The sequence below is a fragment of the Lactuca saligna genome, chromosome 6, assembly GCF_052625555.1.
Source record: "Lactuca saligna cultivar CGN05327 chromosome 6, ASM5262555v1, whole genome shotgun sequence".
Lineage (NCBI taxonomy): Eukaryota > Viridiplantae > Streptophyta > Magnoliopsida > Asterales > Asteraceae > Lactuca > Lactuca saligna.
In genome coordinates this window covers 17,427,610-17,453,862 of record NC_136422.1, presented here as the reverse complement: position 1 = coordinate 17,453,862, position 26,253 = coordinate 17,427,610, and the positions used below count along the sequence as shown (strand labels likewise).

General features: G+C 32.8%; 3 protein-coding genes and 1 long non-coding RNA gene across 5 annotated transcripts; 3 read left to right on the top strand and 1 right to left on the bottom strand.

The window, feature by feature from the left end:
* Positions 1–103: 103 nt before the first annotated feature.
* Positions 104–2,951, top strand: LOC144999680 (WAT1-related protein At3g45870-like). The gene is made up of 7 exons (XM_078958808.1): positions 104–481; positions 1,214–1,276; positions 1,461–1,577; positions 1,655–1,913; positions 2,001–2,156; positions 2,245–2,396; positions 2,495–2,951. The coding sequence occupies exons 1-7, from the start codon at positions 279–281 to the stop codon at positions 2,658–2,660; spliced, it is 1,116 nt and encodes a 371-aa protein (XP_078814934.1). The 5' UTR covers positions 104–278; the 3' UTR covers positions 2,661–2,951.
* Positions 2,952–4,655: 1,704 nt separating this feature from the next.
* On the bottom strand, positions 4,656–5,682 carry LOC144999681 (uncharacterized). Its single transcript, XR_013660957.1, has 2 exons — positions 5,453–5,682; positions 4,656–4,903 (listed from the first exon to the last, which is right to left on the bottom strand). It is a non-coding gene; the product is annotated as an uncharacterized LOC144999681 (long non-coding RNA).
* Positions 5,683–5,693: 11 nt separating this feature from the next.
* On the top strand, positions 5,694–8,489 carry LOC144999678 (WAT1-related protein At4g19185-like). Of its 2 annotated transcripts, XM_078958807.1 has the most exons (8): positions 5,694–5,806; positions 5,922–6,190; positions 6,778–6,840; positions 6,951–7,067; positions 7,157–7,430; positions 7,532–7,687; positions 7,778–7,929; positions 8,029–8,489. In XM_078958807.1, exons 2-8 carry the CDS (start codon positions 5,988–5,990, stop codon positions 8,192–8,194), a joined length of 1,131 nt encoding a protein of 376 aa, XP_078814933.1. In that variant the 5' UTR covers positions 5,694–5,806; positions 5,922–5,987; the 3' UTR covers positions 8,195–8,489. The 2 variants fall into 2 exon arrangements, with proteins under 2 accessions (XP_078814933.1, XP_078814932.1); XM_078958806.1 differs by having other exon boundaries at positions 5,775–6,190.
* A 4,338-nt stretch (positions 8,490–12,827) lies between these two features.
* LOC145000975 (choline-phosphate cytidylyltransferase 2-like) lies at positions 12,828–16,015 on the top strand. Its single transcript, XM_078960286.1, has 8 exons — positions 12,828–13,070; positions 13,748–13,861; positions 13,934–14,029; positions 14,365–14,407; positions 15,027–15,182; positions 15,309–15,389; positions 15,460–15,570; positions 15,683–16,015. The coding sequence occupies exons 1-8, from the start codon at positions 12,937–12,939 to the stop codon at positions 15,842–15,844; spliced, it is 897 nt and encodes a 298-aa protein (XP_078816412.1). The 5' UTR covers positions 12,828–12,936; the 3' UTR covers positions 15,845–16,015.
* The last annotated feature ends 10,238 nt before the right edge of the window (positions 16,016–26,253 follow it).

Genomic DNA, 26,253 nt, shown 5'->3' with positions numbered 1-26,253 from the left:
CAAGTCAACTACATTAAACGTGTGGCAATAATGTATTGCTTACGTGTATGATCTATCCAAATCCGGTTATCCCCTGCAGAAAACTCCAAAATTGCAACAATTTCCCCTTTTTGTTTACGTTTACTTGAATCTCAAAATGACCCCATCATTACTTTCCACTCAATTCACCTAACATCATTTTTCGAATTGGTTGAAGTTGAACGACTGATCAACAACTGATTTGTTAGATACACCAGCAGATTTCAAAATTTGTGTGTGCGTGTGTGTCAACGGATTAGATGAGGATTGCATCAGGCGGTGGCGCTGGTGGAGAAGCATGGAAGGCACACGCGGCGATGGCGTTGGTACAATTGTTCAATGGAGGATATCATGTCATCACAAAAGTAGCTCTGAATGGTGGAGTCAATGAGATTGTTTTCTGCGTTTATCGTGACATCATTGCCATCTCTATCCTTGCTCCCATCGCCTATTTCCGCGAAAAGTTAGTCAACTTCTCAATTGTTTACTCCTGCTTAGAAATTGTGGTTCGAATTAATCCTTCTGTTATTTAAATACTGATGACGAGTTGCGAGATTTTTCGTTGTGTTATGGGACAATATAACAGCTTCGATATGTTGTTTTCCTCTAACTATTCTAGGGTTGAAATGAGATGGAATCTAGAATAAGGTAATTGTAGTGTTTTGGAATGGATCTCTAGAAGTATAGTTGATGCCTGAAAGATTCCCCTAGTCAATTCTGCTTGTACTTGCAATATACTTTAAGGATACTTTAAGGATACCTCCAAACCTCTAGTACAGAGTGGTTTATCATGCTAATTAAAACAAATTTATATGGATTAGATTTTTTATTGTACTATATTAGTCAGGGCTTACTGTACTTACTAATGCATCACGTAAATCCCACTAGATTTCTCATTCTTACATAGTTACATTTGATTGTTTTTAATGAGATTTAGCATTCACCATAATGTTGAACCAAGAAAAAGGACATGGAGAAGAACCAATGTTGCAAATCCGACTCTCGTTTCTTTCATTACATATATAATGTTGCTTTTTGCTGGTGATAAAAGTCAAATATGTTAATTATTTGGTGCATATAACCCGATATTTGTATTCATTGATAGCCTACTAATCATCATTGACCTTTAAATACAACTTGTATCATCTGGGAAATATGTGAAACTAAAGTTGGTTTGATTTTATGTTGTTTGTAGAAGAACCAGACCAACTATGACTAGGCAGTTGCTCATGTATTTCTTCTTTCTTGGGTTGACTGGGTAAGTCCATAATCTCCAAACTTGTTATTCATATCTGTTGTAATCCTATACTGATGAGTAGAGGTGGAAGAATGGGTTGAATAGTATTTTTGTTGACTCTTTATGATTCATTAAGATAACACATTTATAACATTTCTTTAGGCCCTTGTATGGCTATTGTTCCACTTATTAATTTCTTTTGTAGAATTTTTGGGAACCAGCTTTTGTTTCTTCTTGGTCTTGGCTACACAAATCCAACCTATGCTGCAGCCATTCAACCTTCAATTCCTGTCTTCACATTTATACTTGCTGCAATGATGGGGTAATAATAATGGCAACCTTTACTATTTAATAATTATATTTAATAAACATGTTTTATATGTGATGTGATAAATGCAGTACAGAAACAGTAAATGTGCTGAAAAGTGAAGGTCAGGCAAAAGTTGGAGGCACCTTAGTTTGTGTTTCTGGTGCCATTTTAATGGCTATCTTCAAAGGACCAGCTTTACTAGGGTTTGCAAACACTGCCCCTGAAATAATTCCAGGTGGACAACCATTGTTTTCTAATCTTGCAACCTTAGGAATTGACAACTGGCACATTGGTGTTCTATGCTTAATTGGAAACTGTATATGCATGGCTACTTTCCTAGCTGTTCAGGTAATTGAATTATTGTACATTTACTTTTTTAAATGATTTGAATTTGAATTGAAGTATGATTTTTTTTTTTATTGAAATGAAATTCAGGCTCCAGTGTTGGCTATGTATCCTGCAAATCTATCGGTTACAGCGTATTCATACTTTTTTGGTACACTTTTTATGGTGGTGACAGCTGTCTCCTTCAACAATGAGTCAATGAGCTGGCATTTGACCGGGTCCGAGGCTTTGGCAGTAATTTATGCTGTAAGTATCTTCTCTGTTCTCCTTGTACTTTATAAAACTTTGATATACATGATGTTTTATTAAAAATAATAATAATAATAATAAATAGGGAATCATCGCGTCTGCATTGAACTATGGACTTATAACATGGTCAAACAAGATCATGGGACCCGCATTGGTTGCTCTTTATAACCCACTTCAACCTGCTGCTTCGGCTTTTTTGTCAAAAGTATTCCTTGGTGACCCAATCTATTTGGGAAGGTTTGTTTTCGCAGCATACAATTTACTTTCATTTTTCCAAAACCATTGTTTATACTTTATATATTTAACTGTTAATTTGTTTTTTTTTTTATGAATAGTATTTTGGGAGGATTGTTGATAATAGTGGGGTTATATGTGGTGACATGGGCGACTTATCGGGAAAAACAAAAGCAACAGGCAGCCTTAGTAGGTCGTTCCTCAGAGCCACTCATAGACCAGATTTTTGGTGGGCCTTCTCCATCTCTACTTAAGTCTACAGATTAAGGACCACACACACACACACCAAATGGCAAATGTTGTTGTTGTTTTCTTCTGTTTTTACTTTTTGCCCTTCAATTGTATTTTTGGTTTTTGTGCAAAATGTGTAGCAGAATAGTGACACATAGAAATATATTCTTCCTTTTTGGGCTTTTTCCGATCGGGTCATTCATGAGTATAAATGTATAAATGTATAATGAGCGTCTTGTGACAGAAAATGCCCTTGTGACTCAGCAGAAAACAAAATGAGATGTTGTGGTGAATGGTGATAATATACTGTTGTTTTTATGTAACAAATTTCTTTCTAAGATTGAGTAAAGGGAAACCTATGTATCATTGATTTTTTTTAAAATTGGAAGCATGATGATACTTTTTGCATCTCTAACTTGTCATATGTGTTTAGTTTGGTAGATTAACCGAACAAATATAAGTAATTTTCTTTTGATTTGGTGGAAAAGATTTGGTTTACTTGCTATTTATACAACTATGTTTGGGATGTTAATAATGATGAATGACAAATCATAAATGCTTTTGCTTGATAAACTTTTTGTCTAGTAGTTTATACTTATATATTTACATATACTCATTTAAACATAAAACCTTTTAAATGTTATAACTATAACCTATGTATTTATTTTGGGGTGAAAGAATAAATTTGACACATGTCTTATAAATAATTCATATTGTCGTTTGATTTTATCTAAAAAAATTCTTAAACATAAAGTAAATTGAATTTAAATGTTTCGGATTTATCTATTTGATATTTTTAAGACTAATTGCATGCAAAAAAAAGTTGTGATCATCTACTTTTTATATTTTTCTTTTAAAACTTACACAAAATGTTTCTCTAATAAAAAAAATAGTTCACACAAGTTGACATGTTTTTAAATATAAACCCTAATGAGTATCTAAAAAGTATGTTAAAAAAACATTAAACCAAAAAAAAAAAAAGTTTTTCAATAAGAATGTTAAACCTAAAAATGTGATCGATATTCACCTAAGATACACATCTCATTTCTCTATAACAACTTCAAAATTATATAATAAAAAGACACCCCACAAAATTTTCTTAAAATAGCAATTAACTTTGAACAACAAACTAGAACTAACAATGAGCTTTGAGCAATCTTCCATATAGAGCAAAACCACACAGAAGCTTCACAAGAGCACTCTTTATGGCAATGAAACTTTGCACATTATCCAAAAATAAAAATGAACTTTGAACAAACTACCCTTTATTCTATAAAAACTAAGCTATCCAATCCGATTTATGTTTAAAGGAAACTTCCACCACAACATTTAATTCTCAATTTTAGATTACACCATCTTTCTTTGAAAAAAAAAGCATGCCACACCCTATACAAAGTCTCATCATTAATCATTACTTATCATGATATGTTATTTTCTCTGCATCTTCAAATTTTTTTCATTAGATTGGTATTTTTGGCATCTACTTTAATCAAGTCCAAATATAAGCCAATTTTGACAATGAATTTGATGTTAAACCAAAAAATTTTAATTCAAACTATCCTTTTACCCCAAAAAAAAAAGTTCAACTTCATCAAAATACCCCCCCCCCTCCAAATCAAGAGCAAAACGAGTAAGCCCCTCCATCTTTAGTGCATACTGCATAGTCAACATCTTGTTATTACCTTGAAAACTTGATTTTTGAAAACCCTGATTAAATCAATAAAATGCAAGTCTGTGTGTGGCACATATGGCCTGGAGGTGGTGTTTTTCATTCAAAGTCTATGTCATCCTGACCTAAAACTTATAAAAAAAAAAAAAAAAAAAAAAAAAAAAAAAAAAACATCAGCTATTAAATTAACCAATCAATTTAATCCATTGAACAATTCATGACAAAGCCTCTTGAATCCATTGAGCACTCCTGCCTAGTTGTGAACCAAATTAAACAAAGCAAAAAAGGCATAAAATTCCCCACACATTAAGTATTTAGAGTTTAGGAATATTGAAATGTTTTTTTTTTTTAAAGTCAATGTGTTACCCAGAAAACATCTGAAAATTTCTTATCAAAATTTATGAAATGTTGTAATATAAATCAGTTGCTAAGAGATAAAATTATTACAAAAATCTCAAGACAATATGGAGTAAAGAAAATCAATTGAGCTCATTACTCATACGTCATAAAACCACATAATATACGATAACGTTTTTGCAATCCGGATCCACAAACATCTGGTATAAAAAATTATATGTTTGGCTTTGTGATTTCGATTGTGCAGCAAGATCTGAAGAAAAAAACATTATAAAACCAATATCTAATCATCATCGATCTCGTAAATGCAAACTTAAAAGGTAAACATAATGAAATTAATGCGAAATAATGGAAATTGTCAACCTTCTATGACCAAAACATATAAAGTTATAAACCGGTCAAATGTAAAGACACGCGTATAAAATGTAATTATACTATCCAATGGAACACATAAAACCGCATAATATGCAATTATATGATCCAATTAAGCTTATTAACACTTTTAACTATACAAATGTAAATGGGTTACATGAGAATCGAAATCAAGACAGGAGGAAGACCATGTCTTACGGTAGATTGACAACACGTGTCATAATAGTATTCTGAACAACGATTCATATAAATTGCAAAGGTGAGAATCAATGGGTAAAAAATCATCATAAAGTGAGAATCATCAAATAAACATCTCCTACTACATACTCTAATTTTGCCAAGATTCATGAACATCAAATAAACCCTAATTCAAATCACACACAAAAACATATTGAAAGAATGAAAGTTTGAATTGAATAGAGAAATTAACCTGCTAGAGCCGTAATTATAATTTTCTTTCCTATGGCCCTAATAGCATGAACCGGCCCCTTGTATTAGCACGATTTGGACCTTGAGTTTCTCGCTAAGACATTTGACTGTTGTCCACACTCGAACCATATCCATATTCCGCTAAAGGTCGTTCATAGGAATGTCCCCATACAAATCATTACTTAGATATAATAAGATGATACGTGGTAAAAGTTTGGTTTAGAAGAGGGAATGTGGCAATTTATGAGCCTTACAAATCATTACTTAGATATATATAAAAATGTCTTGCTTAGGTGTATGATCTATCCAAATTCCGGATATCCCCTGTCCCTGGAGAAACTCCAACAATACTGAAGTAGGAACATATTTTCCCCCCTTTTTGTTTCCGTTTACTTCAATCTCAAAACGACCCCATCATCACTTTCAATTTCATTCAATTCAGCTAACATCATTTTTCAAATTGGTTGAAGTGAACGACTGCTCGACAACTGATTTGTTAGATACATCAACAGTGCGTGTGTGTGTCACCGGATTATATGAGGATTGCATCAGGCGGTGGCGCTGCAGGAGAAGCATGGAAGGCACACATGGCGATGACGTTGGTACAGTTGTTCAATGGAGGATATCATGTCATCACAAAAGTAGCTCTGAATGGTGGAGTGAATGAGATTGTTTTCTGCGTGTATCGTGACATCCTTGCCATCTCTATCCTTGTTCCCATCGCTTATTTCCGCGAAAAGTTAGTCAACTTCTCAATTGTTTCTTCCTGCTTAGAAATTGTGGTTTGAATTAATGTCTTCTGTTATTTGAATACCGTTGAAAAGTTAGCGAGATATTCTTTGCGTTATGGGATAATATAACAGCTTCGATATGGGGGTGCATCGTTTTCCTCGAACTGTTTTAGGGTTGAAATCAGATTGAATCTAGAATAAGGTAATTATAGTGTTTTGGAAAGCTGGGATTTCCTTAAGTAAAGTTGATGCCCCCCAGTCAATTTTGCTTATACTTGCAATCGCTGTACTTAAAAATGCAGATTTCACTATATTAGTCAGAACTTACTGTAACTACTAATTCATCGTGCAAATTTCACTATATTTCTCATTCTTACATTTGATTGTTTTTGATAAGATTTAGCATTCACCATAACGTTTTAGCCATTCAGTATACACAATGTTGCTTTTTACTGATGATAAAAGTCGAATATATTATTGGTGCACATAATCCATTATTTGTATTCACGGATAACATATTAATCATCATTGACCTGTAAATACTACTTGGGAAATTTGTGAAACTAAAGTTGGGTTGATTTTATGTTGTTTGTAGGGGAACCAGACCAACTTTGACTAGGCAGTTTCTCATGTATTTCTTCTTTCTTGGGTTGACTGGGTAAGTCCATAATCTCCAAACTTGTTATTCATATCTGCTGTAATCCTATAGCATCTTAAAAGACATCATACTACAAATATATAACACATGCATAATGTTTTCTTTTGTAGGACATTTGGGACCCAGATTTTGTTTCTTTTTGGACTTGGCTACACAAATCCAACCTATGCTGCAGCCATTCAACCTTCAATTCCTGTCTTCACATTTATACTTGGTGCATTGATGGGGTAAGGGTAAGCTTTACTTATGAAGTTATCACAATCCACACATTTACTTTTTGTCAATGTACAAGATTTTTAATATGTCATAAATTCAGTACAGAAACAGTAAATGTGCTGGAAAGTGAAGGTCAGGCAAAAATTGGAGGCACCTTAGTTTGTTTTTCTGGTGCCATTTTTATGGCTATCTTCAAAGGACCAGCTTTACTAGGGCTTCGAAACAGTGTCCATAAAATAATTCCAGGTGGACATCCAGAAGTTTCTAGATGGATGTTTTCTTATCTTGCAACCTTAGGAATTGACAACTGGCATATTGGTGTTATATGCTTAATAGGAAACTGTATATGCATGGCTGCCTATCTAGCTGTTCAGGTATTCATTCAATTGTACATTTACTTTTTTATATGGTTTGAATTCGAAGTAAGATTTTTTTTTTCTTTCTATTTTTGTATTGAAATGACTTCACTCTTCAGGCTCCAGTGTTGGCCATGTATCCAGCAAACCTATCGGTTACAGCATATTCATACTTTTTTGGTACAGTTTTTATGGTGGTGACAGCTGTCTCCTTCAACAATGAGTCAATGAACTGGCATTTGACTGGGTACGAGGTTTTGGCAGTAATTTATGCTGTAAGTATCTTCTCTGTTCTCCTTGTACTGTATAAAACCTTGGATCTTATAAAATTTACATGATGTGCTTTTTTTTTAAAAAAAAAATAGGGAATCATCGCGTCTGCATTGAACTATGGACTTCTAACATGGTCGAACAAGATAATGGGACCCGCTTTGGTGGCTCTTTATAATCCACTTCAACCTGCTGCTTCGGCTTTTTTGTCAAAAGTATTCCTTGGTGACCCAATCTATTTGGGAAGGTCTGTTTTCGCAGCATCCAATTTAATTTCATTTTTCCAAAACCATGGTTTATACTTTATATATTTAATTGTTAATTTGTTTTTTTTTTTTATGAATAGCATTTTGGGAGGATTGTTGATCATAGTGGGGTTATATGTGGTGACGTGGGCGACTTATCGGGAAAAACAAAAGCAACAGGCAGCCTTAGTAGGTCGTTCCTCAGAGCCACTCATAGACCAGATTTTTGGTGGGCCTTCCTCATCTCTACTTAAGTCTACAGATTAAGGACCACACACACACACACCAAATGACAAATGTTGTTTTTTTCTTCTGTTTTTACCTTTTGCCCTTCAATTGTATTTTTGGTTTTTGTGCAAAATGTGTAGCAGAGTAGTGACAGATAGAAATATATTCTTCCTTTTTGGGCTTTTCCTGATGGGGTCATTCATCGGTGTAATGAGTCTTCCCACAGAATATGTCCCTATCACTCATAGCAGAAAGAAAAAACAATGTGATGTGGTGATGATATAGTGTTGTTTTTATGGAAATATTTCAAATTAATTGGGATATTTGGTGAAAATTCTTCATATTCCTTCCTTCTTGGAAAATGTTCGGGAGAAAATACATCGACTATTTCACTTTTTTTTCAATCTTGGAACAACCAAATATCATACAAGACCATCCGGTATAACTTTTTAAGTAAAAATAAACCTATGTATCATTGTATTTTTAAATTTGGAAATATGACAAAAACTTTTTGCATCTTGACTTGTCATATTTAAGTTGTGTTAGGTAGATTAACCGGAAAAATAGTTTTTAGGAGAAAATGATATTTAATTTCTCTATATGTTGGAAAACTTTGGAAATGTATATTTGAAAATTTTGCGAAGCAGCCCATACATTTCCATTAATTATAAATTAATCTTCTGACTTTAATTTATATGATAACGCCCTGTCAAGCACTGTTACCCTTTATTTAAAATAAACTTTCAAAGTTGAACTCCCAAAACCTTTTCAAATCAAAGTTAAATTACTTTATAAAAGCCATTGAGTTTCGTGATGAACATGCATAAACAATTTTAATTGTGAAGTGTGCCTTAAATGTGACCGAATATATTCTCACTTAGAGTATTGATGACCCATGGGTATCATTATGCTTCGAGAGATGATGATTTCAAAGTGGAAAGTGAAAATAGTTTGATTCTTTAGGGAAAGGAAAGTAAGGAGAATATATGTTGCATGAAGAGTCGGTATTCTTTTTTGAGGTGCCAAAAATTGATACGAAACGAAATCCGATACAAACTCAATATGAATTAAACGGATTTTGGTAAGATATCTAACCCTTTTAATTAAATTGGTTGACGCGACACAACACAAAAATTTAATGGATACGAGTAGGGCTGAAAATTTCAACTTGAATATGACTAGAAAATGATTCGGTTATTTATAAGTTTTATTTTTTTGTCTTTAAATAAACTAGAAATACTTAAAACCAAAATCATACACAAAAGAAAACATTTGAGTTGAGTTGTTTTGTAATGTAGAAACAACTTAACCGTTTAGGTCACGATTTTGTTTTCTGTTTTTTTGTTATGTTTCAAACTACAATGTCCCTCCGACCACTATTTCATCCTCATGATCTCACCCTTCGCCTCTCAACTCATACTTTTTTTCATTTTTTTCCATCTAAACTTACTATAAATTTAACCATTCCACATCCTAATTATTATTTTTTTCTTTCCGCCTACCTAACTCATACTTTTTCAACATGTTTAGTGTTGAATATGGGTGTCAACAAATGGAATAATGAGTTGTAAATTTCGTCATAACACTTATTTGTATGCTTATATGTCATATTAAACTTATTGATTTTGTTCTAAGATTACTAATATGACCGGTAATAGTGGCTTTTGTTATTTTTGGTGTCTTTTTCAATGAAATATGAGTTTTTTGGCCATCTTCTCCGACAAGTTCTGAAGGGTTTTTTGAATTCTAAAAACTAAAATCTGTTAATTAGTAGGAAACAAAAAAACTATGGATGATTTGATGCATGTAATATGAATTTTCTTCATGATCTTTGAATGGATTTTTGAACAAAGTTTGAATGTTTTTCTTGATTTTTGAACGGCGTATAAAGAGTATTCATGATATCGAAACAAAAAAGAGGAGTGTTTTGAAAACGAATCGAAAATCCGAATGTTCATTTTCAAAAATTGGAAATCATAACCCTAAATCTTTTTTTTTTTTTTGAAAGAGACAAAAGTCTCAGGCAAACTTATAACCCTGAATCTTAATGATGTGTTCATCTCTTAACCATAAATCGAATATCTAAATGTTCTTCAATGTAAATCAAAAATCATAAACATAAATCGAAAACTTTATGGTAATTAAAAAAAATGGCACTCATAGGTTATTTTCCACGTTACAAAATAATTCAACCCAGAGTTTTTATTTTACAAAAAACTTGCATATAAATAAATATATTATTTTCGAGTCATATTCAAGTTGAAATTTTCAACCGTAACATTATCGATTTAAATTTTACTTTGTGCCATGTGAATCATTCAATTAAACGAGTTAAAATATTTTACTCAAACACAATTATTTTGTATCGAGGTTATTGTGTAGTATCAATTTTTTTACTTCTACCCGATGTTTTAAAAAACGGTTTGAATCAAGAAAGTGAGCGGTTCAATTATCACTGATTTTATATCTATTTTTGAACAATAACAAACCAGTCGGATTTTATAAAAATCTGATTGAACCAATTTCATTAAAAAAACACTTGAAAAAAAACTATTTTATATAATAAACTTTAGTGGTCTTTTTCACATCAATTTAAATTTTTTCTAAATAAAAAATATGGCGAATGTTATGAAATTTTTTGATGTGTTTGTATTCATCTAAAACTATATTTTGTTTCACTGTTATACTTTATTTTCTTTTTGATGCATGTGGATTGATGTAAAATTTATGGTTATGTGTTATGCTAATGTATTTAGATTGATTTACAACTTGTTTTTATATGTATTTTTAATGATTTAATTTTTTGATGTCAAATTTCTTTATTTATGCATGTATGTATGTGTAGAAAAATAAAATAAAATAAAAAATGAAAAATATAGAAACTGGTTGACCTGACAGTCGAATCAGTTAAACCGATAACCAATTATCATACTGATTCAACTAAAAAACCAATTTTTACAACATTGTCTCTACGGAGCCATATAGCAAGATAAATAACTAAAAGGATTCAAAACACGCTAACCGACTCTTATACAAAAATTCTAAAAAACGTTATATTTTAACGTATCTAAAAATAACTATATAAAAAGTATATTTTATTTGAAAACTTCAGATTTTTTAATGTAATTTTGCCTTAACTTTAATATAGAAAAATACAGAAGTATAAGAAAGCATATCCAAAAGAATATACTAAAAATAAATATGATGTTGATAGTTTATTAAATATAAGATGTAACATATTCTTATTTATTATATGTTTATTAATTTAATTTAACTAAATATATGTAGAATCTACCGAGTTATATGTTGTATTTTTATTGTTATTATAATACGTTAATTTAATTTAATTAATATAAAATTATTAAGCTATATATTGTATTTTTATTTGTATTTTAGTGTTGTTTTATCAAATATTTTGATTATAGCAATAAATATTATTTTATATTTAAATAATATTATTATCGTTAAACTGATTTTTTAAGGTGATATTATAACATAAGGTAGAGTTAATTTTACATGTGTTTGTGGTTTGATCAAATTGTTTCATGTGTATCTTTTGGTTTTCATTTTGTGCCGTATCTAATTAATTTTAAAATAGCATGTTTCATTCATTTAATACATGAAATGAATATCATGTCTTTACTAAATATTATTATATTTATTATTATTACTTATTTCTTTTATCAGGTGTCTACTATCTTAACTCATCCTATCATTTTTCCCATCAATGTTAAAATATCCAACAACTATTAGCTTTCGATAACTACCATTGGTCACTTCCTTCGAAAAATCCACTACCAAACATGGGGAAGGATAGGGGTAGGATGGTAGGGTCGTATAGTCATTTATATATGAATGAGATTAGATCTAGGAAATGTGTTGTTATGTGTCAGGTATGTGTCGGGTTGAAATAGTAAAAAGTTGATACTTGAGTGATCTAAATCCAAACTCGGCATGTTAACGTGTCATGCTGTATCAAGCTAATTTCTTTTGTCGATTTTTGTCAGGATTCATGTTAGGGTTAGACCTTAAAATATGTCGTGTCATGTGAGGTTGAAACATTAAACATATTCAAATAATAGAAGTAAGAAAATTTAGTTGCTAAGAGGCAAAATGGTTAAATTCATAGTAAGCTTATACTACGTAATGAGAATAGTATAAATTTAGGAGACAGTAGAAATTACAGAGGCAGAGGGGCGACATGATGAAACAGAGGTAATGGTTAAGGCTATGTAGTTTATGAAAAAACGAGAAAAATAAAAATAAAGTTTTAGTATAGACATATTACAAACTAACTGAACCCAAACTTTTTTTTTTAGGTTTTAGCCTTTTAGGTATTTCTAGTTTATGTGAAGAATTCACAAAACCTGGATATAAATAAATGAGTCATTTTCAAATCATATTTGAGTTGAATTTATCTTTTAAATTTAATTTGTGTGGTGTCTCAATACATTTAGTTAAACATATAAGAAATATCAATCTATTTATTTCTGTCGTGTAAGTTTTTGTCGACTCTAAATAAAATTTAACGTAATTTACCCTAAAAAAGTATTGTTATTATAAATTTGTGTAATTTAATCTAAAAAGTATTTGTTATTATAATCATGGGATTTTTACTCTAAAAATATGTGGATTGGAAGCCTGCTGGTTTGAACGAGGGGTATAATGGTAATTAAGATTACGGCAATCACGGCCTGGGTTTTTCGTAGGTTGTGGCATTGAGCAAAGGGGGGCAGGCCCCGAAGATCTTCTGAGAAGGTATCTAGGATTCAAGGTCGATCATGGAAGGTGAACACAAACAGAGAAATTGGATGCTTCCACCACCCACCGACCGTCCAGTTCGTGTCTACGCCGACGGCATATATGACCTTTTCCACTTCGGCCATGCTCGTTCCCTTGAGCAAGCCAAAAAATCGTAAGTGTTCTCGACTTCCCGCACCTTTATCGATTTCATAACTTTTGATTCAGTACTGAAAATATGGATCTCGCTTTTGGTTGATCTATGGAGTATGTGTCTGAGAAAATTTCGTTTGACCTTACTTTATACGACTTCTGTTTCATAATTGTGATTATGTTAACTTAATATGGTGGTGTTTGGATGGAAACGGCGTGTATAGATATATTAAGGTTGGAGAAGAGAACTAGATGCTTGTAGTTTTTCGAAGTCTCTTCTCAACTTTGCATCCATTGATGGCAATGAATAGGTTAAATTTCAGTTAACGAACCAGAGAAGATCTAATAACAATTGATAACAAGGCATGCTACTTATTGATCTTAATGCTCTGTATCAATGAATTTGGAAATTGCAACCGTGTTTTTGAGGTCCTTAACACATTCAAACGCGTTTATAGAAGTCAAAAGTTTACTAGACAAACTTGGATTTTAGCTAGCGCAGAAAGCACTTCCAGAAATTTTACTCACATCAATTCCACTCCTCATCTCATTGTCTCTATGTATTCATGTCAATGATACAGTATCATGTACATGAGTGATGAGTGTTTGATCTGTGTTAGTTAATCATCCTGTTTCTGTTTAGATTTGTATAAAGTGTGCAGATCTTGCAACTTCTTTTCTCATCTTATCCTGATACAGGTTTCCAAATACTTATTTGCTTGTTGGATGTTGCAATGATGAAGTCACCCACAGCCTGAAGGGTAAAACAGTCATGACTGACAAGGAGCGTTATGAATCTCTTCGCCACTGCAAGTAGGTTTGATATGTGATATCATGCTTGTATTAATGAACTTTATGATGATATTCTTAAATGGTGTTATGCAGGTGGGTTGATGAAGTTATTCCAGATGCACCATGGGTACTTACACAAGAGTTTATTGACAAACATCAGATAGACTATGTGGCTCACGATTCTCTTCCGTAAGGTCAACCTGTCCAAAGCTGCATTCCTTTTGCTCCTCAAACCCCCAAGGCCTTCTTTGTCTTGAAGGGGTATATATAAAAAGTTACATTTTTCTCATATAACACTTCATATTCCTCTCTTTGCATGCATATACATGTATACATGATTCATGTATATAAGCATACAAACTTTTCTTTTTTCATGAAAGGTCATGGCTGTCTATGTATGCGATGCATATAGTTATGAAAATATTAATTGAAAATTTGGACTTTTATTGTGTAGTTGTAAATTTGATGCATATAGTTGTGGACTGCTTATCATGTATTAATTGTGTCTGACTTCTTAAAATCAGTTATGCCGATGCAAGTGGTGCTGGAAAAGACGTCTATGAATTTGTAAGTTGAAGTTGTTATTAAATATTACCATATGCCCCTTCTTCTACAGAATTTAATTAGCTTCATGTAGTTATTTTATAGAAAAACCACCATGTGTACTCATTAGTTTGGGTTATTTCTTCTTTTTCCTTCATTAACTGTTGTATGGGTAATGATGTTTGTCTGGATAAACTGTATGAATGAGACTAAATGACCGTTTTACCCTCACATTCCAAAAAACAATTTTTGCAATATTCATCGATTTTAAAAATATTAGTTCGTTTTAACATGAGAGTAGATGGGAGGAAAAATGAAGAAAGACAAATGGGTAAATGGTTAGTGCCTTAATACGTTAAGCCAAGCTTTTTTTTTTTTTTTTAGCTTAACCCATTAAGTCATTTTGTTCAGATTAAGTCAGAAAGAAACAGTCATGTATATCTGTAAAGATTTAGTGCTCAACTCATTGAGCTCATTTAGTTAAAAAGAAACAATTCTTCAATGTTATAAACTAAATATACCAATTACCACCATAAAATATTCAGGTTAAAATATCAAACTGCTTCCTTGAACATATTTGTTATTTAGGTCAACTTTCTTTACTATGATGCATCCATGATATTTACATTAATACCCTTTTTAGGTGAAGTCAATTGGAAGATTTAAGGAGACAAAACGAACAGATGGGATTTCCACATCAGATATAATCATGAGAATTGTAAAAGACTATAACGAGTATGTGATGCGCAACTTGGATCGAGGTTACTCAAGAAAAGATCTTGGTGTCAGCTACGTAAAAGTGTGTTTTTCTTATTGATTAATTAAAAGTTAAAACCTATTGTTTTATATTTTTATAGATCTCGATTTATTGTCTCATGCTTTTTCCAGGTTGAAGTTTGAGTTTCCATCTGTTTCTTTTTTTTAGGAAAAGCGGTTGAGAGTGAATATGGGTTTAAAGAAGCTGCGTGAAAAAGTAAAAAAACAACAAGAAAAGGTGGAAGAGAAGGTAAGTAATCCCTGAGTAAGCTAATTTTTCAATTTTGGTCCTTATTTTGTCTCCTGTAACATTTATGCAGATCCAGACAGTTGCAAAAACTGCTGGTATGAATCATAACCTGTGGGTTGAGAATGCTGATCGTTTGGTTGCTGGTTTCCTTGAAATGTTTGAAGAGGGTTGCCACAAAATGGTTTCTTTTCTTCTCTTTCTCTTCCATACTTCTTATATATTTAGGGTTGAGATCCAGTGTGATAACACCTTTTTTTCTGTTATAATCTGAATATATTTAATAAAACTTTCAGGGAACAGCCATCAGAGACAGAATACAAGAACAGTTGAAGGCAAATGGAAACAGGAGGGGACTCACGTTTGAGAATAATGAAAATGAAGAGGAAGAAGATGAAGATGAGTATTATTATGATTATAGCACTGATGAAGAAGAGTTATCCAGTGGGGAAGAATGAATCAACATCTGTGTGGTGTGGAGATTATTATAGAATGTGTTTTGTGTGATATAAATGGCGTGGCGTGTTTTTAGTCTGTGTATCATAAATTTGCAATTTGGATTTTCAGTTGGTTTTTTAAATGTACCAAATTTAAGGGTTTCAAGTGACAGGAAGTTATGTTTTGGACTATTTTGACACTTTGTTTGATATTGTTTTTGGTCATCTGGTTAGGTTTTTTGTACCAACCCTTATCAACTTAGTTTTTTTTTATACATATATCCATTTGTTTTTGCGAGGACATGTACGACTCGAATGTTGTATCATGTGCGAATGAAAAGACTATTGTCCCTGGATAGTTCTAGACCAATACTTTCTTCACATTATTATTGATGATAGGTTTAGCTCAAATGCACATGTTAAAATAACCTTTTAAAAGTCGAGGTTAAAAAAATGATAAATTGCACCTATCTGAATGGTCATGTATGTAAATCACACCGACAATATTAGTCACACTTGCAGTGTTTAACCCTTTTTATATTAAATTCTGCACCAGTAAATGAAATTTTTTTTCCCTATGTTATAATAAATAACATCAATAATGTTTTTTCATGGTTATATTGGTCATTATTTATTATGTTATTTTTTTCCGGAAATACTAACATATTTAATCAACATAAATGATCAAATTAAAGAAAAAATGGACGAGAAAATACTAATATTCCAAAACTATATAAGATGATTTCTATAAAAAAAAAAAAAAAAAAAGTTAAAAGTATAATTAGTAAGTCGTTGTTTTGGTAGTCAATTTAGAATTTTTAAAATGCAACCATTTATTATTCGTCAAAAAAAAAAAGATAATCTATTTAAGGCTATTATAGAAAAGCTTCTGGGGTACTCCACAGTTCAAAGGATCTACTTGCTGGCCAACAAGAGAAAAGCTCCACCCTTGCAACAAAATAAGAAACTACCGAACAACCCTTGAAAGTTGAAACCCCAAAAAATTTATTAAAAAATAAATATTTAGATGTAAGATTTTAACTTTAGGTATGTTACTTAGCTGTGTATTCATCTGCTATATATATATATATATATATATATATATATATATATATATATATATATATATATATATATATATATATATATATATATATATATATATATATGATTAGGTTAATGTGAGATGGCCTAATTTTGTGAGACCGTGAGACGCATTTTTTTATTATTATTTTTTTTTTAGTTAATTCAAGTTCCGAAAATAATATTTAAAAAAAGAATTTTTGGTTTTTTCCATTTATTTTGCATTTTAAAATTATTTTTTAAAATATATACAGTGTAATATTCTATTAGAATATTTCACGTATTTTAAAAAAAAAACGGGATTTTTTATATTTTTTTTAGTTAATTCAAGTTCCGAAAATAATATTTAAAAAAAGAATTTTTAGATTTTTCCATTTATTTTGCATTTTAAAATTATTTTTTAGAATATATCAGTGTAATATTCTATTTGTATATTTCACGTATTTAAAAAAAAAAAAGGATTTTTTTTTAATTTTTTTTAGTTAATTCAAATTCCTAAATTAAACTATAATTTTCTTCAACAGTCTTGCTGAGAAAATGAAATATTTATGTTATTATTATCCTTTAAATCTATACCTATTTAGTTAGTATTCTACTATAACTTCAAATATTTCATTAATAGTTATGTAAAAAAAAATATAATACAGTAACTCATTTCATAAAATATCATAAAACTCTATAACTATTTTAAACGTGCAATCTATTTTTTTTTTAATGAAATTCAGTCGACAAAAATAGTCATCATATCATCGTATCGGTCTCTTTTATTATGGCTAGCATAGACATAATATGTTTTTCAATCAAAGTTATGTTATTTAATTGTATTGTATATGACAATCAATTTGAATTACATAAATATAATCGATAAAAAAAACAGGTAACGTGATTATGAAACGAAGAAAGGGACAAAGAAGGCCCAGACGGATTAAAATAATATTATGCTTTCTTCATTTGTGTATTAAAATAATCAACTTTAATTATTACATGTCTAAATTAGTATAATCATACTCTTTACATTATTTCTAATAATTGATGTTAAATTAACTTTATTTAAATCATTATAATCTTTTCGTTTATGCATGTGAAAAAAATCCAGTTATCATTTATTTTTGAATAAAATACAAAACTCAAAATCACATATCGACAAACACTAATCAATAAAGATTCATACGCAACTAGCGTACTAACATAATAATTTTACATTTAACGTTTAATATGACTGTATTTTGTGTTCATCAAGTTTAATGTCTCTTAAAAACTACTTAAGTCATTTTTTTGTCTTTCAAGAAAAGTTACCCCACGATAAGAATTATTTTGAACACTTAGGAGTTGTTTGGAGTCGGATCTAATTTGGTCAATATGAGTCGGACACAACATTAAATCTTACCAAGTAAGATGCATATCAGAGGAGCTAAGACCAGGATATAGGTAAATGAGAATATTGAAAGCAAGATAATTTTTTCTATTGATACATTTATACAAGGGAATATATATATATATATATATATATATATATATATATATATATATATATATATATATATATATATATATATATATATATATATATATATATATATATATATATACACATACACATACACACACAAACGTATGCTACAAAAGAGGAACAAAACTATAATCTCCTAATATATAGGAACTGATTAATTTGACTGAATAACTTATCTTTATCTCCTATATACCCCTTCAAGATGGGTGATCTATTGGTGAGAAGAATCTTAGACATCAACAATTCAAGTTGGGGGTGGGATAAAGGCTTTGTTAAAAAATCAACAAGTTGGTCACTTGTACGGACATAAGAAACACGTAATGTGCCCTTTTGAACTTGTTCCCGAATGAAGTTATATGCTAGAGCTAAATGCTTTATTTTTTACTGGAAAATTGTATTTGCACATAGATTTGTAGCTCCAAGATTATCACAGTAGATAACAAAAGTAGTTGAGACAGCAAAACCAAATTCACTAAGAAGATTTTAAACCCACATTAGTTCAACAGTAGTTGCTGCAACAAATTTATATTCTGTCTTAGTAGAGGATCAGGGTACATATTTTTGCTTTTTAGAGCTCCAAGTGATAGGATTTTTACCAAGAAAGATAATGTGACCCGTAGTTGAAGTGTAGACGTATTTGTTCATCCCCCAGTCAGCATCAACAAAGGCATGTAGAGTAAGTGGTGAATTGCGAACAATGTTAATTTCTATTTCTATTGTACTACAAAGATAGCTAAGAAGCCATTTAATTGCCTCCCAATGTGTATTACGTGACTTGTGCATGTATTGAGACAATTTGTTGACAACATACGAGACATTTGGTCTTGTTAGAGTAAGATATTGCAAACTACCAATTATTGCTAGATACTCAGTTGGTGTGACATTCCCAAAATCACGGTCAGAAAAAACCGATTTTCATTTATGCTTTTAAAATAAATTCAGAGTAAATCCTTTTGATTTGAAAGAGTTGCGGAATTTGTTCCCAAAACAAAACATGATAAAATAATATTTATCAAAGCATTTCATCAAGAGATGCATTTTCATTATATAATTAAAACTCGGTGTGTCATGTTCCGATACAGACCATTAAGCATAAACAATAACATTACAAGTCATTCAACAAATATATACATATACAGACTTGTAAACAAAACAACTTGATGGTTCGTCCATCTTACGCCCTTGCGCCACTTCCTGTAATACAAATAAAACTGAGTGGGTCAGGCTTGGGAGCCTGGTGAGCATATAGGGTTTTCAACCCACAATAAATAAATTATATTTAATTTCACCAACCAATCACTATCCCGATTACCCATTCCCGTTATCCTCACTTTACGTCCCTAAAACAACATCTATCTCAAGGGACCTAATCTAGGATTTTCATCGGGACGGACATTACTGCTAAGGGGTTTCCTCAACAATACATATCCTAAAGGCAACCATGAGGGGGATAGAGTACACCGGTGAACACATCGTTCACAACACCTACAGGTTATGAACCTGCTAGCGTTCCACGAGACTGTCTAGAAGGAGTCTGTGGTCGTTATCCATACTCCGCTGAATAACTAGGTCAACAACAACAACATCGAGGCCTCTCATCTGTTTATTACGCACCAACTATCTACCCATGTTCTACCCAACATATTAGTAGATAAAAATATATATTTTTATACATAGTTTAAAACCTATATAGCATTTTCATCCAATACATATTTCACATAACAGATGAGGCATACCCACATAACCCGTATTTCATAGAAAACAATTCAGATCTATGAGATTGAAAAGAGTGAATATACATTCACGCACATAACAATAAAATTATACACATAACACGTATTTCATATAAAATACTTCATAATTATGCGTTAGAAGAAATTAACTACACACTCACTTGATCAGAAGATGATCGGACAACACTATGGCTTGCAGAAGTAGTAATCCTCAACAGATCTGGAAGATCTCTACAAAAATCGAACTTCTCGCGGGCAGAGCTTCGGCTCGGAAACCGCACTTCTCGGGATCTTCGGGATCTCGGGACTCGCTTCGGGACTCGGGAATATTACCGGGGCTTCGGGATGGCTTCGGGGGTAAAACCGCAGAGCTTCGACACAAAACGAGAGGAAATTAGCAATTTGGCCGGCTGCCCTCGCATCCTATTTATAGGAGGCTGGAAGCCTCTCGTACGCGGGGCGTACGTGCCTCAGAAACGTAAGCGCATGCGTCATCCGAAGTGTCGACACTCTTCGGAGTACGCGGCGCGTAAGTCGGATCAGACCTGTGACTCGCCTTCGGATAATGCTTCCGAATTTTGATTTAAAAATAAATACAAATTAATTAATAAACTTCGGAAATTCATATCTTCTTCATACGAACTCCCTTTTCGACGTTCTTTATATCCACGGAAAGGTGAGACTACGCTCTACAACTTTCGTTTAGACTCCGTCGGCTAATTTTGACTTTATTTTTATTATTTATTTTTAATAGGCCGGGACAGAAAATTTCGTTATAAATTCATAACTTCTTCGTCCGACGTCCGTTCTCACCTAACTTTTTATCGCTTTGATACTAACAACGGGATCTTCGATTCTCGTTTAGATCACTAAGGCTAAATATCGCTTTAACGTAAATTTCACTTTTTACGTTATTCAGCGTTGCCGGTTCTGTCGCGAAACTTCGACAGGTCATAACTTCCTCGTTATAACTCGGATTTCGGCATTCTTTATATCTTCGGAAACCTTGTTTCAACTACTACAACATTATCTAAAGAGATCAAGTTTATTTTACACTTAAATTTTGACGCTTATTTTTATTCTTAATTAATCAAACCACATAATTAAGCAATTAAGCACAAAACACATAATACTCAAATAATACACTTATATTATTTCAAAACGGGTTACAAAGGTTAACCTAGACCATTACATTGCTAAAAATGGCAAGCCCGGAAACACAGGCGTTACAGTTGGATCATCTAGAAGGTCTCCCTCCATTAACATCAAAGGACGATTAGTAACCATAGGTGTTGAAGTTGGATTTTCATTTTTCATATTGAAACGTTCAAGGAGATCCATAACATACTTCCTTTGATTAAGGAACATACCATTTGGTGTGGGTGTAACTTCAATCCCAAGAAAATAAGATAAAGTTTCAAGATCTTTCAAGGAAAACCTGTTGGCCAAAGTTTTGACAAAACCATCAAGATTAGTAGCATTTGGACTAATGATAATAATATCATCCACATACACAATGAGATAAATGGGCTTAGTGGATTGATTAAAAATAAATAGCAAGACATCAACAATCTATCTTTTGAAACTAGATGCAAGGAGAAATTTTGTAAGTTCCGTATACTAAGCCCGGGGGGATTGTTTTATCCCGTACGTAGCCTTTTCGGATTTTACACATATGGGTAGGAAAGTTGAAATCAGTGAACTCAAGTGGTTGAGACATAAAAACTTCCTCGTTAAGTGTTCCGTTAAGGAAGGCATTATTGATATCTAGTTGTTGTAGATGCCAATTGTTTGTTACGGTTAGAGTAAGTAAGTTGGCAATTGTGGTTGGTTTCACTACAGGACTGAATACATCAGTGTAGTCAATTCCTGGTCTTTGTTGAAAACCTTTTGCGACTAGTCAAGCTCGGTATCTTTAAATGCTACCATCAGGATTGTACTTTATTCGAAAAACCCATTTACATTTAACAATGTTTTGTTTCTTGTCAGGGAGAACTAAATCCCAAGTGCCGAGTTTGTGGGGAGCCTCAATTTTGTTAAGCATAACTTACTTCCAAAGAGGGTCTTTGAGCGCTTGTAAACTAGTGGTGGGTTCTATGTGTTTTGACTGAAGGATGGTATTGTTGTTGGCACGTGTTATTATTTTTGGCACGTGTTATAATACCTAAGCTCGTCAATAATGTCAAGATCCTGTGCTAGGATCCTGTCGTTATTCTCTTGGTTTTACAGCAAGTATCTTGCTGTCGAGATCACTACTTCAGTAGGGATTACTGCTTCTGTCCTAAACACCAAAGAATAGGGGGTCTGACTTGTGGCCACTTTGGAAGTGATTCTATCTGCACACAAAACGAAAGGAAGTTCTTCTGCCATCTTCCTTTTTTTTCAGTCTTTTCTTCAAATTGTTAATTATGATTTTGTTGCTGGACTTTGCTTGACCATTAGCTCGGGGATGAACAGGGGTGGACATTATCATTTTGATCCCCTAGCTTGTACAAAAGTCTCTTGTCCTTTTGCTAATAAATTAGGATCCATTGTCGCATATAATTTTAGTTGGGATCCCGAACCTGGTCAAGATATTACGTTTAATAAATGATACTACCTCTTTGTCTCTTACTTGAACAAAAGCTTCAGCTTCGATCCATTTGGAGAAGTAATCAGTCATCACCAGCATGAAGACTTTTCCTCCTGGGGCCACTATATCCATCCCCCATTTCATGAATGGCCACGGGGAGATAATAGGATACATAGGTTTTGTCGGTTGATGCAGGATGTTGTTGTGTCTTTGGCAAGCATCACATTTTTTAGCATGTAAAAAAGAGTCTTTTTTCATGGTTGGCCAGTAGTATCATGTTCTTAGTATTTTGGAGCATAAGGATCTGCCCCCGGTGTGATTTCCACAATCTCCTTCGTGTATATCCTTTAAGACTTCTGCAGCTTCAGGATCCTCCAAGCATCTAAGGTATGGACCTGCCATAGATTTTTTGTAAAGTTTACTTTGGATTAACATGAATCCTAAGACTCTCGTTTTGAATGCTCTTTTGCTTTTTTCTTCTATCGAGATTGTGCCATTTTGGAGATACTCCATAATGGATTGGGTCCATTATTGCGAACTTCTTTGAGGATCCTATTCATCGGGATCCTTTTGAGGAATGATCCTAAAGTCAGGATATTCAATAACCGCTATGCTTGTCGGATGTTTATGATCTTTTGATTTGTCGGAGAAGGTTTCTATGGTTGGGGTTATTATATGGGTTATAGGAATCTTCGTCTCTGGTGGGATCCTAAGGGAGGATCCTAAATTGGCTAATACATATGCTTATGTGTGTTTCTTCTCTGGAAACTTGGGTTAGGCTAAAGTTTTCGAAGTTAGAAGCTAGTTTTTTGAGGAGTGCTTTGTATTCTGCTTCGTTGTTGGTAGTTTTGAATTCACAACTAACTGTCTGGGGTATGATGTCCCCCTGTGACAACTTTATTATGATCCCTAGGCCTGTTCCTTTCTTATTTGAAGCTCCATCTGTGAATAGTGTCCATTTTCCCAGGTGTTCATCTTCTAAGAGTTTCTTGGCTTCCATGTCTACTTCGTTTTGTAGATCATCACTAAAGTCAGCCACAAAGTCTGCTAATGTTTGTGATTTTATGGCGGATCTTAGTTCGTATCTGATGTCAAATGTGATTAACTTCACCGACCATTTTGCCATTCTTCCTGACAATTTTGGTTTTCTCACGACATTCTTGATAGGATAGTTAGTTTTTACATGTATAGTGTGTGTTTCGAAATAATGTATTAATTTGGTAGAAGTAGTTACTAAGGCAAGAACTAATTTTTCGAGGTGACAGTATTTGGTTTCAAGATCCATGAAACTTTTACTTACATAGTAGATAGGATGTTTACCGTTAAGATCCTTGACCAGAACGACACTTACCGCGTTTAGGGATACTGAGAGGTAGAGAATAAGTGGTTCTCCGTCTATAGGTTTTACTAGTAGTGAAGCAGAGCTTAGATATTTTTTGTGTTCCTGGAAGGATTTCTTGTGTTATTCCTTCCACTCGAATTTCTTGTTCTTTCTCAAGATATCGTAAAAGGGCTTGCACCTTTCTGAGGATCTTGAAATGAACCTGTTGAGTGTTGCTACTCTTCCAGTTAGCCTTTGGATGTCTTTAGTTGAAGATGGGGCTCTTAATTCCATGATTGCTCTGATCTGTTCCGGGCTTGCTTCTATCCCTCTTTTGGTTACCATGTATCTAAGGAACTTGCCTGACTTCATTCCCAAGTGACATTTGAGTGGGTTTAGCTTCATATTGTACTCGTCCAGGATGTCAAATGCTTCTTTAAGGTCTCTGAGGTGATCTTTGGCTCTCATTGATTTTACTACCATGTTGTCAATATAAACTTCCATGGTATCCCCCAGCTGGTCTTTGAACATCCGATTTACCAACCTTTGATATGTCACACCTGCATTTTTAAGACCAAAAGGCATTACGGTGTAACAATATATACATGTTGGTGTTATGAAAACGGTATCGTCTTGGTATGATGGTTCCAATTGGATTTTTTGGAATCCTGGTGAAGCATCTATGAAAGTCAGGAGTTCATGGCCAGCCGTCGCATCTATCATAGAGTCAACATGCGGTAGAGGGAAGGGATACTTAGGACAAGCCTTGTAAGATTCGTGTAATCTACACATGCTCGCTATTATGCCCTTTTTTTGTACGACAACCACATTATCTAGCCTTATTGGGAACTTTACTTCCTTTATCATCCCTGTTTTGAGGAGCTTCTCTCCTTCCTCTTGGATGATTTGATTCCTTTATGTCTTGTTCCTTTATCTCCAGAACATGTCGTGCGCCTGCCTTAATTGCTATGCTTGTTGAGGTTTAGTCGTAGATTTCATAGAGGTTTTGTAGCATTCTTTCGATTCTTGTTGATCTCCCATGATCTTCACTGTTCCCCGTGGAGTAACTTCACACACTGATGGTATGTTGATGGAACCGCTTTCATCTCGTGATTCCATGGTCTACCTAGTATCACATTATAATAAGATAAGGTGTCAATAATACGTAAATTTTGTATAGCGTTTACCCCTTCTATGTATATTGGTAGCTTTATTTCTCCAATTGTGTGTTTTGTTTCCTCGCTAAATCCTATGAGAACTGAGGATCTCCTGACTATCGCTGATTCTGGGATGTTCATTCTTTTCAGTGTGTCTAGAAGTACAGTATTGACTGAGGATCCTCCATCAACAAGGATCCTTCTGACGAAATGGTTAGCCATGTATAGTGTTATCACGAGTCCGTCATAGTGAGGATCCTGAATTCCTTCCCTGTCCATCTCGTCAAATGTGATTTCATTTTCACTACTAATCATGGTATGAAAGGCCTAGTATGCCCGAGAGTCATATTAAAGTGATATTACTAAATAACATATGATACTAATGGGTCACACTAACAACAACTTGATACAATTGATTATATATTAGAAATTGATTTTAATAAATATTCAATAAAACTCTTATAATTAAATTGGAAATTATTTATTTCATGTAAATAATAAATTTCATTAGCAAGTAACTTAATATACATCATATGGTGTGATTTATAAGTCATGTACAAACTTTTGGACCAGTTGAATCCTTTTGTCTTTTTCCTAAAAGACAAGGTTTATATTTTATAAAAGAGTTTATAAAAGTTTGACTTTCTTTCTACTTCTTTATGCAATTTCCGAGATATGCATAAAAAGAAGAAGTGTATGACTTGTATTTCCAAGCGGTGGACTTGATGTCTCTCTTTAGCAATCTTGCTTTGTCTCTAAGATCCTGCATAGAATGAATTACACCTAAAACATCCCGGGAAAAACAATAATCAATGATTTTAGGAAAATCTTCTTCTTCTCCTCCATCTTCAAGGGCATTAACCCTGTGATGATACGGTTTGGAATAGGGCTTCGATTTGTATGATCTTTGAACCACCCGGTAAAGATCACTAGTGATCTTCTCAAAGGTTCTAATGTAAGAGATCTGGTTATTAAAGATATTGACTAAGTGTACAAATGAAGTAATAGAGTATGGGGGAACGTTTAGCAGTCATTTGAGGGTTGACCCTGTAAT

What these genes read in the sequence shown, in the direction of transcription:
- LOC144999680 (XM_078958808.1), top strand. Translation starts at nt 279, where the DNA reads ATGAGGATTGCATCAGGCGGTGGCGCTGGTGGAGAAGCATGGAAGGCA. An exon ending in ATACTTGCTGCAATGATGGG is followed by an intron (nt 1,578 to 1,654) that starts GTAATAATAATG and finishes TGATAAATGCAG; the next exon opens with TACAGAAACAGTAAATGTGC. An exon ending in GACCCAATCTATTTGGGAAG is followed by an intron (nt 2,397 to 2,494) that starts GTTTGTTTTCGC and finishes TTTTATGAATAG; the next exon opens with TATTTTGGGAGGATTGTTGA.
- LOC144999678 (XM_078958807.1), top strand. Translation starts at nt 5,988, where the DNA reads ATGAGGATTGCATCAGGCGGTGGCGCTGCAGGAGAAGCATGGAAGGCA. An exon ending in ATACTTGGTGCATTGATGGG is followed by an intron (nt 7,068 to 7,156) that starts GTAAGGGTAAGC and finishes TCATAAATTCAG; the next exon opens with TACAGAAACAGTAAATGTGC. An exon ending in TTTTGGCAGTAATTTATGCT is followed by an intron (nt 7,688 to 7,777) that starts GTAAGTATCTTC and finishes AAAAAAAAATAG; the next exon opens with GGAATCATCGCGTCTGCATT.
- LOC145000975 (XM_078960286.1), top strand. Translation starts at nt 12,937, where the DNA reads ATGGAAGGTGAACACAAACAGAGAAATTGGATGCTTCCACCACCCACC. An exon ending in GAATCTCTTCGCCACTGCAA is followed by an intron (nt 13,862 to 13,933) that starts GTAGGTTTGATA and finishes GGTGTTATGCAG; the next exon opens with GTGGGTTGATGAAGTTATTC. An exon ending in GAAAAGACGTCTATGAATTT is followed by an intron (nt 14,408 to 15,026) that starts GTAAGTTGAAGT and finishes TACCCTTTTTAG; the next exon opens with GTGAAGTCAATTGGAAGATT.